At 54.3% G+C, this 12,499-nt stretch overlaps 1 protein-coding gene across 7 annotated transcripts; it reads left to right on the top strand.

Moving 5' to 3' along the window:
- The first annotated feature begins 492 nt into the window (after positions 1-492).
- BRD2 (bromodomain containing 2) lies at positions 493-12,227 on the top strand. Of its 7 annotated transcripts, none has more exons than XM_079780085.1 (13): positions 493-913; positions 3,306-4,587; positions 6,129-6,432; positions 7,054-7,191; positions 7,682-7,820; positions 7,900-8,114; positions 8,210-8,584; positions 9,090-9,218; positions 9,409-9,642; positions 9,775-10,040; positions 10,840-11,144; positions 11,304-11,426; positions 11,535-12,227. In XM_079780085.1, the coding sequence occupies exons 2-13, from the start codon at positions 4,562-4,564 to the stop codon at positions 11,669-11,671; spliced, it is 2,391 nt and encodes a 796-aa protein (XP_079636211.1). In that variant the 5' UTR covers positions 493-913; positions 3,306-4,561; the 3' UTR covers positions 11,672-12,227. The 7 variants fall into 7 exon arrangements, with proteins under 7 accessions (XP_079636211.1, XP_079636212.1, XP_079636214.1 ...); XM_079780086.1 differs by lacking the exon at positions 493-913 and adding an exon at positions 2,012-2,244; XM_079780088.1 differs by lacking the exon at positions 493-913 and adding an exon at positions 2,629-2,733.
- The last annotated feature ends 272 nt before the right edge of the window (positions 12,228-12,499 follow it).

Here is a 12,499-nt window from a genome sequence, read left to right as displayed (position 1 = left end):
TATATATATATATTTTTAAAAAGTTTAGTTAGGTTCAGGGCAAACGAGAGGCTGCAAAACGGCCTAAGACATCTCATGCCCCCGCGGCAGGCACCACGGGTGACCGAGTCCTTGTCCCGCGCGCGGTCCAAGCACGCCGCTGGCCCGGGGAAGGGCCCCCGCCATCCTCGCCCCCCCGGACCAGGCAGGCCCGCTCTCCCTCCAGGACTTCCGCGGCGCGCATTTCCGCGGGGCTCCGGTCAGGGCCGGCTGAGCAGCACCTCCAGCCCGCGGAAAGGGAAGCGAGTCCGGCCGCCCGCGGGGACGGGGAGGGGGGAGGGGGGCAGGGGAGGCGGGAGGCCGCGCCGCCCGCTCCCGCCCCACCCACCGCGCGCCCCCGCCGCGCCGCCGCGGGCGCCTGCGCTCTGCCGCTCCCCGGCGCCCCGGGCCCTGCCCCTCCCCCGCCCGGGCGCACCCTTGCGCCGGCGCAGTGCCACGTTCCCGGCTGCGGCAGCCATGCTGAACCCGTGAGGAGAGGCGTGGGGGGGACCCGGTCGGCGACCGCGGCGAGGAAGCCGGGGTCCAGAGCAGCAGCGGCGTTAGGCGCGCGGAGACTCTAGACGCAGGCCTGGGCCGGGCACGCCCCTTGGCCCCTAGTGCGACCCCCTGGAACCTTCGGAAAGCTGGCCCCCGGGAGGGGGGGGGCGGGCACGTGACGCGGGTCAGCCAATCCGGGTGTTGCTGACGTGTCCGCGCGGCCCTGATGATTTCCCCACCCCCCTACTCGATCGAGAAGGGAGGGGCAGGGGGCTACGCCCCCTCCCCCCACACAGCTTCAGTTTCCGGGGTGGGGGGTGACACCCCGGATTACATCTTCCCCCCACACCAAGCCGAGGGGAACACTGGATCCCCCCTGGAAGGTTCCAGGATCCAGGTAAGACGGGGCCCTTGAGCGGGGATGTTGCCAGTCATTTACGTGCTTAACCAGTGGTGGGGAGTCCGGGAGGGAGATTCTTGGGGTTCAGAGCATAATCCTGAGGGTGGGTTTGCCCTTCAAATGTTTCACAACCGATGGGAGCGTGAAGGGGGGCAAGCAGGAGAGGACACCTCGGGTGGGGGAGGGGAATGGCCAACCTCATGCCTCCATACCTATTGGAGGGCGAAGGGGCTTGGGACTGTGTGCCCCCCCATTCCCTTCGTCCCCTGGGGGGTACAAGAGCCCGGAGCCTGGTGAGGTTTCCTTTTGGCGGGCGGGGTGTGTGGGGGTGACCTGGTGGGTTGAGGAGGGGGAGGTGACTACGCGGGGTGAAGGTTTAGGGTGGACAGTCCGCGTGTGAACGAGGCCGTCCCCAGGCGCCCGCTCCTCCCCCCAGACTTCGGAAGGAGCGCTCCTGCCGCCTTTGCCAGCGGTGGGCAGCGCGCCGTCGTCACATGGCACGATCCAGTTTGCGCTTCGAGTTCTTATCGAGACTGCATTCACGTGGGCACGGCCTGTGGAGCCTTGTGCACAAACTTCTGTGCTCCGTTGGGGCTTAACTGAGCATGTGCTTACCCCAGGCTGGGGAGGGCGTGCAGGCTGAAAGCTCGGGGTCTGCTTGGGAGCAGACACCAGGCCCAGGGTGGCTGCGGGGAGGGCAGGCGATGGCGTGGTCCGAAACGGGGGAGTGAGGCTTAGGATTTCGTAGCTCACAAGGTCTCGGGTTTCTCCAGGGTGGTGTCTTCCGCCTCCATCCCCTCCCCCATCCTTAACAGTTCTCTCCTTGTGTGCTGCGGGGGAGGGAACGGAAAGGAAAGGAGGGAAGAGTTGCTTTTCCAAATGACTGAGTAGCTGTGGCCTCCAGAGTGACTCATGTGGGGGAAGGGAGGATGGAGAGGGAGAGGGGAGCAGTGATTTTCCGGAATGCAGGGAAGCCACAGTAATGCCTGGCTGCCCTTTCGCTTTCTAAGGCGCAGTGTTTTCCCCACCTCCTAAAGGTTTCTTTCCTGGCTGGCCTCTGCGCAGACCTGAAGGCCCGGGAGGAGAGCAGTTGGGGAGGCTGGGCCACTGGGGGAGGGGAGGAGGTTCTGCAGAGTTGCTGTGTCATTGCCCTCCCTGCTGCAGCCACCGGGCGGGCCCGCGTGTGCTTTGGGGGCCGAGGCCTGATCCCTGGTGGAAGGGGGGCCGGCAGATCTTCCTCCCGGGGGCGCACTTCCCCCGCAGGGTCTGCCCGACTGGGGAGGTCGTGAAGACCGGAGATTGACGGCCATTTTAGACGCAGTAACGAGGTCAAGGCTCGAGAACTGCAGAGGGAGGGCGACGGGATTGGAATTCAGGGATCTAGGCCCTCAGGAGCCCTTCCGAGGGGAGGGGGCCCATGCACTCGTGGACTTGCATTAATTTCCTTTCTGATATGCAGTCCGTTTTCTTTGGTGTCCAGAAAAGGGGAAATGGGAGGGGGCGGGGAGCCCCAGAGATCATGGCTTTAGAGATCCTGACCTTGCTATGCTCTTGATTCTATCTTTTCGTAGTCCAGCCCTATTCAGACAACCAGATTGTGGGAAGACTCAAATGAGTGGATTGGGGGGAGGGGGCGAAACAGCTCCCAAAATGGCTCCTGCCCCTCCTCGGAGGCGGACGGCCCGGGGGGAGGGGAGAAGGGGAGAGGAGGAGGAGGGGGAGGGCTACTGAGCCGCAGCGGCCGCCTCCTCCGCTCGCCCTCCTCCCTGGCGCTGACCGAAGGACCCGCCGCTCCGTGGGGAGGACTGCGGACCCTGGTGGGGGATGGGGGGCCGTTCCGCCCCCTCGGCGGAGGGACCCTAAGGGGGTGCGGACTTTCCCTGGGCCTGGGGGGTTGCGGAGCGTGGGGGAAAGTCAGAGCGCTCGGCCCGGGAAGGTGTTCACCGAGATTCGCCCCTCGCAGGACTTGTTTTTTCCGCTCTGAACCAGACATCGGAATGAAGTTTGGGGAGGAGGTGGGTTTCATACATAGGTGTGTTTCCAGTTTTTGGCCCCATTTTGGGGCTGCTGAGATTTGGTCGAGCCCGCAGGTATTTGTATTCATAAAGTATGAGTGGGTAGTGATCGGAGATGTGCTTGGGGTGCAAGTTTTTGGAACGAATTCTAGGTTTTACCTTGTTGACAGAAGTTTTGGGGAGTTTTTTGCCTTTGTCTTTATGTTGTTTGACCTGGGGGAGGGCAGGGACTGTTTTAAGACTCTGACAAGCCTGTATTTTTTATTGTGGGACTTGGAGACGTTGGCTCCCGTCTCCGCTACGTTGGGGGCCCTTAACTGTTTGCCAGAGCACCAGGCCGTGGCTTTAAGATGGCGTCTTCTTCCTCATTTCAGATTCTTCGCTGCAGCGGCCTCCCTGTCGAGAACAATCACCGGGCAGGCGTCCTGCGACCACACCCTGCCGGCCGAGCTTGGCTACGCCCACGCGGCCCCCACCAGTCCTGCGGGTCTGGCCTATGGAGGAGCTACGAATGGCCCGACCTGCCCGAGCTTGGCCGTCGCCGGCCGCACCGGGCCTGGAGGCCTGGGAAGACTTTGTTGGAAAGGGAGGTGGGGAGAGGGTGCTGCACCCCGCCAACGTCCTTCCCCTGGAGCCGCCGACCCTCAGCGCAGCCAATTGGCTCAGCGACATGGCCGCCGCTTCCCTGAGGGTGTTGCGGCCCTCTTCTGCCTGGTGACCGAGCTCTGGGAATCAAGTTTATGACGTAATCGCTCCAGCGGACCAATAGAAGATGCTCCCGCGGAGAGGCGTTCCTTCCCCTTCGCCTGGACTTCTTCCCGGGCGTGCGCGCGCGCCGGGGGTGGGGGAAGTCTCGAGCGCGGTGGCGCGCATGAGCGGCGAAGCTCCGCCCCTCCGCCTATATATAAAGGGCTGGCGCGGGGCTCGGCGGCGCCATTTCGCGCTGGAGTGGAGCAACCTCTAGAACGGGCTGGAGGATTCTGCCTACCGATACAGAGCTTTCGAGTCGTCGGGGCCCGCCATTGCAATCCACATCCATCCGCTTGGAAATGGCCTTCGTCTCGGCCTATGACCGTTCCCGGCGGACAGTACAGACCCCATAGAAGCCCCCGAAGCTCCCCTTTTTCGGGCCCCGCCCAATCCTCGGAATCTGTCCACCCCCTCTACTCCGCCCTCAAGAGGATTTCAAAGATGGAGGCGGCGGCTCCTTAAACCACTTTCCGTGTTCATCCGCCTCCATCGAGATTGAAACGGGACTTCGTCCGCCCCGGACAGTCCCCGCAGGAAGAAGGGATTCTTGCAGACCAACAGCGGGCGATATTGACGACGGTGTCTGGGATCGGGGGCCTTCCTAGGGTTGGAAGAGTCTCTCCCCTCGCTCGCCTGCCTCTGCTGAGGCCGCCGCCATTTTCTCGCTGTCCGCCTCCTGCGGAGCGCGCCAAGCTACCGGGAGCTTTCGGTGAAACAGCGGAGGAGACTTTCTTTCCTGCCCGGTGGGGGGGTTGTCGCCTGGAAGGCAAGGGCAGCGGCCCCCCCTACCTCCCGGGTTATGCTGGACCGGGCGGCAAGGAGAACCGAGGCCACCCGGACTTGCCGCGGCTGAGTGCAGCGCCGGTTCCCCGCGGTCAAGATGCTGCAAAACGTAACTCCCCACAAGTACGTCGTCGCGATCGGGACGGGGACGTTGGGGGGCCGCGGCACGGGGGTGAGGGATCGGGTTCGGAGGGAACACAGAACTGACGGGCGCGTTGCGCTTCCGTGGCGCGACTGTTGACTCGGGGGCTCGCGGAGGGGCTTGAGCGACGGTTTTGGAACCGGTCTGTCCCGGCCGCCGCGTACGGAGGGAGGGCAGCTTGTCGATGTCTCTGCTACTTTCTCGGCGGTGGCCCAGTCTTAACCGAGTCGGTTCCAGCTAGGTTGGCGGCGGAACGTAATGGGGAAGGACCACATTGATTGGGCTGCGGGTAGTGGGCCTTGTGTTTAGCGACGGTTTTTGAGTCCTTTTGAGGTGTTCGCGGCCACAACTAGTGCCTTACAGGGTTGCCATGGTGACAGCTTCAGGGACTGGCTACGGGAATTCCCAGAGTAGGGTAGAGGGATTATTGTTTAGCCTGTGGGTTCTTGGTATCTGGGCTGGGTCATTAAACCCCTGCTTGTCTCACAGAGACTGGGTCGGTTTTGTGTTGGGGTGGAGGAGTGTTTTGTTCGGTGGAGGGGACGTTTTGATATCCTTGAGTTTCATTCAAGGTGGGAGGTGGAACTAAGGATTCCTGTCAATAAGATCTCAGGGTGGTGATCTTAATCTTAGGCCCTGAAACACCTGGTCCAGAGGAGCACCAAGGAGAATGTAAACCTGAACCACTGTTGGCCTTGAGTCTCCAGAGTTGATGCTCCAGTGGGAACTGTTGTTGGAATCTTGTTTTTTGGCAAGGTGGGGGCGAGGGTCTATCCCTCTTGTGACCTTGACTGGACAGCTCTATTTTTTGAGGCCCTTGGAGCAAGGAGACTGAATTTGCCAAAAATTCTGGGGGCTGGCAGCTGGATTATTCCAGGCTGTGAAGTCCGACAAATATGCTCCTTGTCTGATTTTTTTTTTTTAAGTTGGTATGGTTTTCCGTTAGATTTCCGGGGTCTGTTTTCTACTTTGAAGTTAAGTATGCAGAGCATGTGAAAGATGCTGGTCTCTTCTGCCCTCATGGATTCTTCGCTGTCTCATCAGAATTTATGAAATTCTCCCTTTTCGTTCCCTTCCTCTTTTCACCTGCTTCCCCCAGGCTCCACCATGGCAACCATCAAGCCCCTAGTGGATGAGGTCCTCAGGCTTGGGGCTTGAGTTTCTAGGCTCCACCCATTTTACTTAAGTCTCTTCCCCATAAGCATGTGGTTCTCAAGTTTTGTCCTATAAGAAACCATTTGGTTGTGGGGTGTGTTTTTTTTCCTAAGTAATTAAAAAACCAGATGATAGAGCCTATCAGACTCCAGAAGGTAGGATCTAAGTAAGTGTGCTAGAAATAAGGAAACAAAAACATGGGAATGGAGGACAAGAACAAAATCTCTGAGGATGTTTGAGGTACTGGTTGTAGTTAAGCTTGCCTACCTCTCACTAGGTCCCAAGTCTGCATTTATTGGGTGTGTAGTGTAAATTACACTCTTCCCTAGTTGCTTGCCACATCTAATTTTGTTTCCCATTTTCACAGGCTCCCTGGGGAGGGGAATGCAGGGTTACTGGGGCTGGGCCCAGAAGCTGCAGCGCCTGGGAAGAGGATTCGAAAGCCCTCCCTGTTGTATGAGGGATTCGAAAGCCCCACAATGGCTTCAGTGCCAGCTTTACAACTGACCCCTGCCAACCCACCACCCCCGGAGGTATCCAATCCCAAAAAGCCAGGACGGGTTACCAACCAACTGCAGTACCTGCACAAGGTGGTGATGAAGGCTCTGTGGAAACATCAGTTTGCATGGCCCTTTCGGCAGCCTGTGGATGCTGTCAAACTGGGTCTGCCGGTGAGTTGAGAAGTTGAAGTGGGGGCGGTGTGGGAATGAACAAGAATGTGTGTGAGGGGGTGGCGGGTGGGCTGTCTAGTATAGTTGCTGCGGCCCCTAGGGATTTCCCATCTCTCCCCCATTGAGCAGATAGCCACCAGATTTCTGAATTTTTGGTCCTTTGCCATTGATCCAACAGTTTGCTATCTTGGCATTTCTCTTTGTGCCCTCCGTGTGTCCTTCCTTAACTTTTGTGCCCTGGCTCCATTTTACAGATTCCCACCCCTGGTTGGGAGAGGACCACGGTGGCCAAAATTCTTAGCTTCTTCCTCTCCCTCATGCAGCCCATGGATAGCCAGCCCCAGAGGTAATGTCACAGGATGGGAAACCTTGCAGAGTGGGTGGGAGGTATGGGTGGTTAGAGAAAGACAGTAGGGGCTTCCTGCTGGGTGTTATCCTATTCCATTTTTTTCTGTCCTGTAGTTTAATTGGGGCCGCAGTTTAGGGGACTCTACTCCTTTGACACAGGGTATGTGTGTATGTGTGTGTGTTGGAGGATCAGTAATTTGCTTAGGAGAACAGGTATGCATTTTTTGGTGGCTCTGACCTTTTTTTGTTTGTTTTGTGTTGTTGTTTTTTTAGGATTACCACAAAATTATAAAGCAGCCTATGGACATGGGTACTATTAAGAGGAGACTTGAAAACAACTATTATTGGGCTGCTTCAGAGTGTATGCAGGATTTTAATACCATGTTCACCAACTGTTACATCTACAACAAAGTGAGTTTTTCTCTGTGTGTTCATTAATAGACAGGGAAAGATGGTGTTTTCATTGCTGGAGTTTTGTCTACACGATTTTACTATAATAGATGTTCTCAGTAGTCCGGAGCTAGAAAATATGAGCTCCAAAGGGTACCACTACCCAGTGATGTGGCTTCAGAAATCCAGGGTTAAAGGTTTAAGTAGAACACTTCATACTTGGGGGGGGGGGTGGCCCTGTTTGTTAGAAATTCCTAGAGATCTGAAAAGCGCAGGATCTACTTTCCTTGTCAAATCCCCTTCCCTTATTTCTGAATTTTCTTTCTTGGTTGCATTTGAGGGACAGGGTTGAGAGAGAAAGTGGGAATTAGTGGCCCCGTGTATGTAATTTTTAGTACTCCATGACAAACTTATCTAAAGGAGTGGTGATGATGCCTGAAGCTAGGAATTCCTTTGAGGAAAGTAATCTATTTCTTGCTAATGTTTGGACCTTTTTGTTTGTTTTCTGTAGCCCACTGATGACATTGTCCTGATGGCACAAACGCTGGAAAAGATCTTCCTACAGAAAGTGGCCTCAATGCCACAAGAGGAACAAGAGCTTGTGGTGACCATCCCTAAGAACAGCCACAAGAAGGGGGCCAAATTGGCAGGTAGGAAGAGTCGGAGTTTCGCTAATGGGAGACCAAAAGATGGGGAAGATGACCAAACTAACCTTTTTTTCTCTTTTAGCACTCCAGGGCAGTATCACCAGTGCCCACCAGGTGCCTGCTATCTCTTCTGTATCTCACACAGCCCTGTATACTCCACCTCCTGAGATACCTACCACTGTCCTCAACATTCCCCACCCATCGGTCATCTCTTCTCCCCTTCTCAAGTCCTTGCACTCCGCCGGACCCCCGCTCCTTGCTGTCTCTGCGGCTCCCCCAGCCCAGCCCCTTGCCAAGGTATACATCCATGGATTTCTTTTGGACAACTGGGAGGGAAAGCTTGATTGAGGTGGACCTGATGTAAAAGGCTCCTGTCTTGTTTTTCTTTGCAGAAAAAGGGGGTAAAGCGGAAAGCAGATACTACTACCCCAACACCTACAGCCATCCTGGCTCCTGGTTCCCCAGCTAGCCCCCCTGGGGGTCTTGAGCCGAAGGCAGCACGGCTTCCCCCTATGCGCAGAGAGAGTGGCCGCCCCATCAAGCCCCCACGCAAAGACTTGCCTGACTCTCAGCAACAACACCAGAGCTCCAAGAAAGGAAAGCTATCGGAACAGTTGAAACATTGCAATGGCATTTTGAAGGAGTTACTCTCTAAGAAGCATGCTGCCTATGCATGGCCTTTCTATAAGCCAGTGGATGCTTCTGCTCTTGGCCTGCATGATTACCATGACATCATTAAGCACCCCATGGACCTCAGCACTGTAAAGGTACCCACTGCATGGGGCAGATGGGACACTCAGGCAGTGAACGGAGCCTAGGGAATCAATAAAAACTCAGTCACCTCCTTACGGGAACACCGCAATCTTTGTTTTTTAGTATTTTACTTTTACAAAACAGTAATGTGGCAATTGGTCAAGTGCTTGATAAGAGTTCCTATTTTCTGGAGTTTGAAATTGTATGGTGGGTCTTCAGAGCAACACTATATGCATTTAAGTCCTGCTTATTGGGGGTATTGGGTTAGGGTAGTTAAGGGGTGAAGGATAGTCAGGGGTCACTGACCCCTGTTACTTCGGAAGGATTTCTTTTTTCCTAGACATAGATATTTCTTCAACCCACCCAAATTCCTTTGACTTCAAACTTGAACCCCAGGGCACAGATCCTTAAAGTCACCCCCACTGTGCTCTCGAGAGGGCTGCTCTTGGCGGTGTCGGGTTGGCAGGGAAAGGTGAGTCTCCCTGCCTGTGCAGCTTCTGATGCTGCCTCCTTCTGCAGCGGAAGATGGAGAATCGGGATTACCGGGATGCCCAGGAGTTTGCTGCTGATGTGCGGCTTATGTTCTCCAACTGCTATAAGTACAATCCCCCAGACCACGATGTTGTGGCCATGGCACGAAAGCTACAGGTGAGTGTCAAGATTGGAGTCTGGAGAAGGACTAGGTCTGGGGAGAGAGATTTTTGTCATCTGCACTGTACAATCTTAACATGAGGATCTCTTAATCCTACAGTTGTAAATTGGAGCCGTGTCACCAGGTGGCTGGGGACAGTCAGGGCACTATCCCCCAGCATGGTTTTGAGTCAGTCTCTCTTCCTAGGACGTATTTGAGTTCCGTTATGCCAAGATGCCAGATGAACCGCTGGAGCCAGGGCCTCTGCCAATCTCTACTGCCTTGCCTGCCGGCCTGGCCAAATCATCTTCAGAATCCTCTAGTGAGGAGAGTAGTAGTGAGAGCTCTTCAGAGGAGGAGGAGGAGGAAGAGGAAGAAGAGAGCGAAAGCTCGGATTCTGAGGAAGAACGGGCTCATCGCCTGGCTGAGCTGCAGGAGCAGGTACTTGTGTCTGTTCAGCTCATTAAGACATTCTTGCCTGTCTTTGCCGTTTTTTCTTCTCTTGGTCTTTTCAAATTGTTCTACTTGATGTGTTTTTCTCATTTCACATCTTTATTCTTTTTTCCTTTCTAGCTTCGGGCAGTACATGAACAACTGGCTGCCTTGTCGCAAGGCCCGATATCCAAGCCCAAGCGGAAGAGAGAGAAAAAAGAGAAAAAGAAGAAACGGAAGGCAGAGAAGCATCGAGGCCGAGCTGGGGTAGATGACGATGACAGGGGGCCTCGGGCACCCCGCCTCTCTCAGCCCAAGAAGTCCAAGAAAGCCAGCGGCAGTGGGGTTGGCAGTGTTGCTACACTAGGTCCCCCTGGCTTTGGACCTTCTGGAGGGAGTGGCACCAAGTGAGTTGTAACAGGGGATGCATTCTCCCATTCCTTAACGTTTTCTCCTGTAAGCGGCCCGGTGACAGACACAGACTCTGAGGACCACAGGGTCTCTCAAAGCTACTCAGCTCTGACAGTGCAAAAGTAGCCATAGGCAATAAAGATGTGAACATGGATATATGTTCCAATAGAACATTATTTACAAAAACAAATGGCACAGGCTATAGTTTGACTACCCCCTTCTCTAAGCCAGTAAATCCATACTTACTTTTTCTTGTTTTCCATGGTAGGGTGGGTTAGTAGTGATTTGGGGAAAAAGATGTGCTCACCCCAGCCAGCATACCTGTATCTAGTTCACAAAGCCCAGAATAAATGTAAAATGGTTGGCATTCCCTAATGCAGTGTCCCAGCAGCCCACCTCGGACTGATTCATATGCCTTAATGGAAAACCAAGCTGCATGCTAGGCAGGAAATCTTAGCACTGTGTCACAACAAGAGTAAGATGCCAAAAAAACTTAGCGAGTATAAACGGATAATTTGTGACAAAACCATGAAAGGGGAGGCAGTAATGGTCTGAATGGGCAAAGGAGGAAGGAGATCAGATGTACTCAAGCCACTGTATATATGCAACTTCATTTTTTAGAAATCTAATGGTAACCATACACAAAAATCCCAAACCAGGACACATAGCTTAAAATAGGAAACGGAAGAAGTATGCAATAACATGAAACAAAAAGACATTGGATTGAACAGTAGGAACCTGATCAGAGAGGGTTAAAGGGTGCTTCTCTAATTGAGAATTTTCTTTTGCTTGTAGACTACCCAAAAAGGCCACAAAGACGGCCCCACCTACCCTGCCTGCAGGCTATGATTCAGAGGAGGAGGAGGAAAGTCGGCCCATGAGTTACGATGAGAAACGGCAGTTGAGCCTGGACATCAATAAATTACCTGGGGAGAAGCTGGGTCGAGTTGTGCACATAATCCAAGCCCGGGAGCCCTCGTTACGTGACTCAAACCCGGAAGAGATTGAGATTGATTTTGAAACTCTCAAGCCATCCACGCTTCGAGAGCTTGAGCGTTACGTCCTCTCCTGCCTTAGAAAGAAGCCGCGGAAGCCCTACAGTGAGTACGAATGGGGCCCACCGATCTTTGTGAGTCTCAGGGCAGCTTAGGAAGGCGGTGGTAGTGTGCACACTTGGTGTACTCCTGTCAGCTTGCAGGATGGAAGGAACTTGGCAACACTAGGGTGCGGTTTCTTAGCCTGATGCGTCTCTTTTCTAGCCATTAAAAAACCTGTGGGAAAGACAAAGGAGGAGCTGGCTCTGGAGAAGAAGCGGGAACTAGAAAAGCGGTTACAAGATGTTAGTGGGCAGCTCAATTCCACCAAAAAGCCCCCCAAGAAAGGTGAGTGTCCTGTACACCACTGCAAGTTCACTGTATTCTGCCAATTTGACTGTCCTCTCTTCACAAACGGAGATCAGATTTACACATCTTTATCTTTAACTTCCGCAGCGAGTGAGAAAACGGAGTCGTCATCTGCTCAGCAAGTGGCAGTGTCACGCCTCAGCGCTTCCAGCTCCAGCTCAGATTCCAGCTCCTCCTCTTCATCTTCCTCCTCTTCAGACACCAGTGATTCAGACTCAGGCTAAGGGCCCGGCCAGATGGGGCAGGCGGCTCCGCAGGACCGGACCCTTAGACCACCCTGCCCCACCCCTTCCCCGTGCTGTGACACTTCCTCATCTCACCCACTCCCCCCACTGTAGGAGAGCTGGCTCTGCAGGGGGGAGGGATGCGGGGACATTTGCCGAAGGAGGGACATATGGACAAAATAAGGTTGCGTTCCCAGCCCCATTGTGAGTGACCTCTTGGGCATAGGGCCCCATTCAAAATGCTTGGGACCGGACGGTGGGAGTGGGCAAAGACCCCAGTAGGGGTTGCCTTGAGGCCGTAGCGGCCCTGTTGTGAGGTTGGTTGTTCTAATTTATTTAAGCTAGGTAAGGCTGAGGCGTGTGGGGCCATGGTCCCTTTGGCCTCCGTGGGGAAGGAAGAAGGGGGAGCTCATTTTTTACGTTGACATTTTTTCTACTCTGTTTTCCCTTTTTCTTCTGCTCCATTTGGGGCCCTTGGGGGTTTCTGTCATCTCCCCATTTGGTCCCCTGGATTGTCTTTGTCTGTTGATTCTAACTTGTAAATAAAGAAAGTATTATTCAAGTTTTGCGTTATCTTAACATTTGTTTCTGGGGTGCTTCAAAAGGAACATGGTAAAATTATCTTGAGAATTTTGAGAAAAGTATTTTTGAGGTGAGGAGAAGGTAGAAGTCATCCTGTAGTTGGATTGTGTCTTGGTTTCTATACAAACCCATAGGCAGTTGGGTGCTAAAAGGAAATGCATCTGCCCATTGTAAAGTGAGTCCTAAAGAATGACCTTTAGGTTCATGACTCTTGCCAGTTTACATGAGCAAAGCAAAACCTTTGGT

Source organism: Cnephaeus nilssonii, assembly GCF_951640355.1.
Source record: "Cnephaeus nilssonii genome assembly, chromosome: 9".
NCBI lineage: Eukaryota > Metazoa > Chordata > Mammalia > Chiroptera > Vespertilionidae > Cnephaeus > Cnephaeus nilssonii.
Note: the sequence above shows the minus strand (reverse complement) of the source record. Positions and strands in the feature narration are given on the sequence as shown.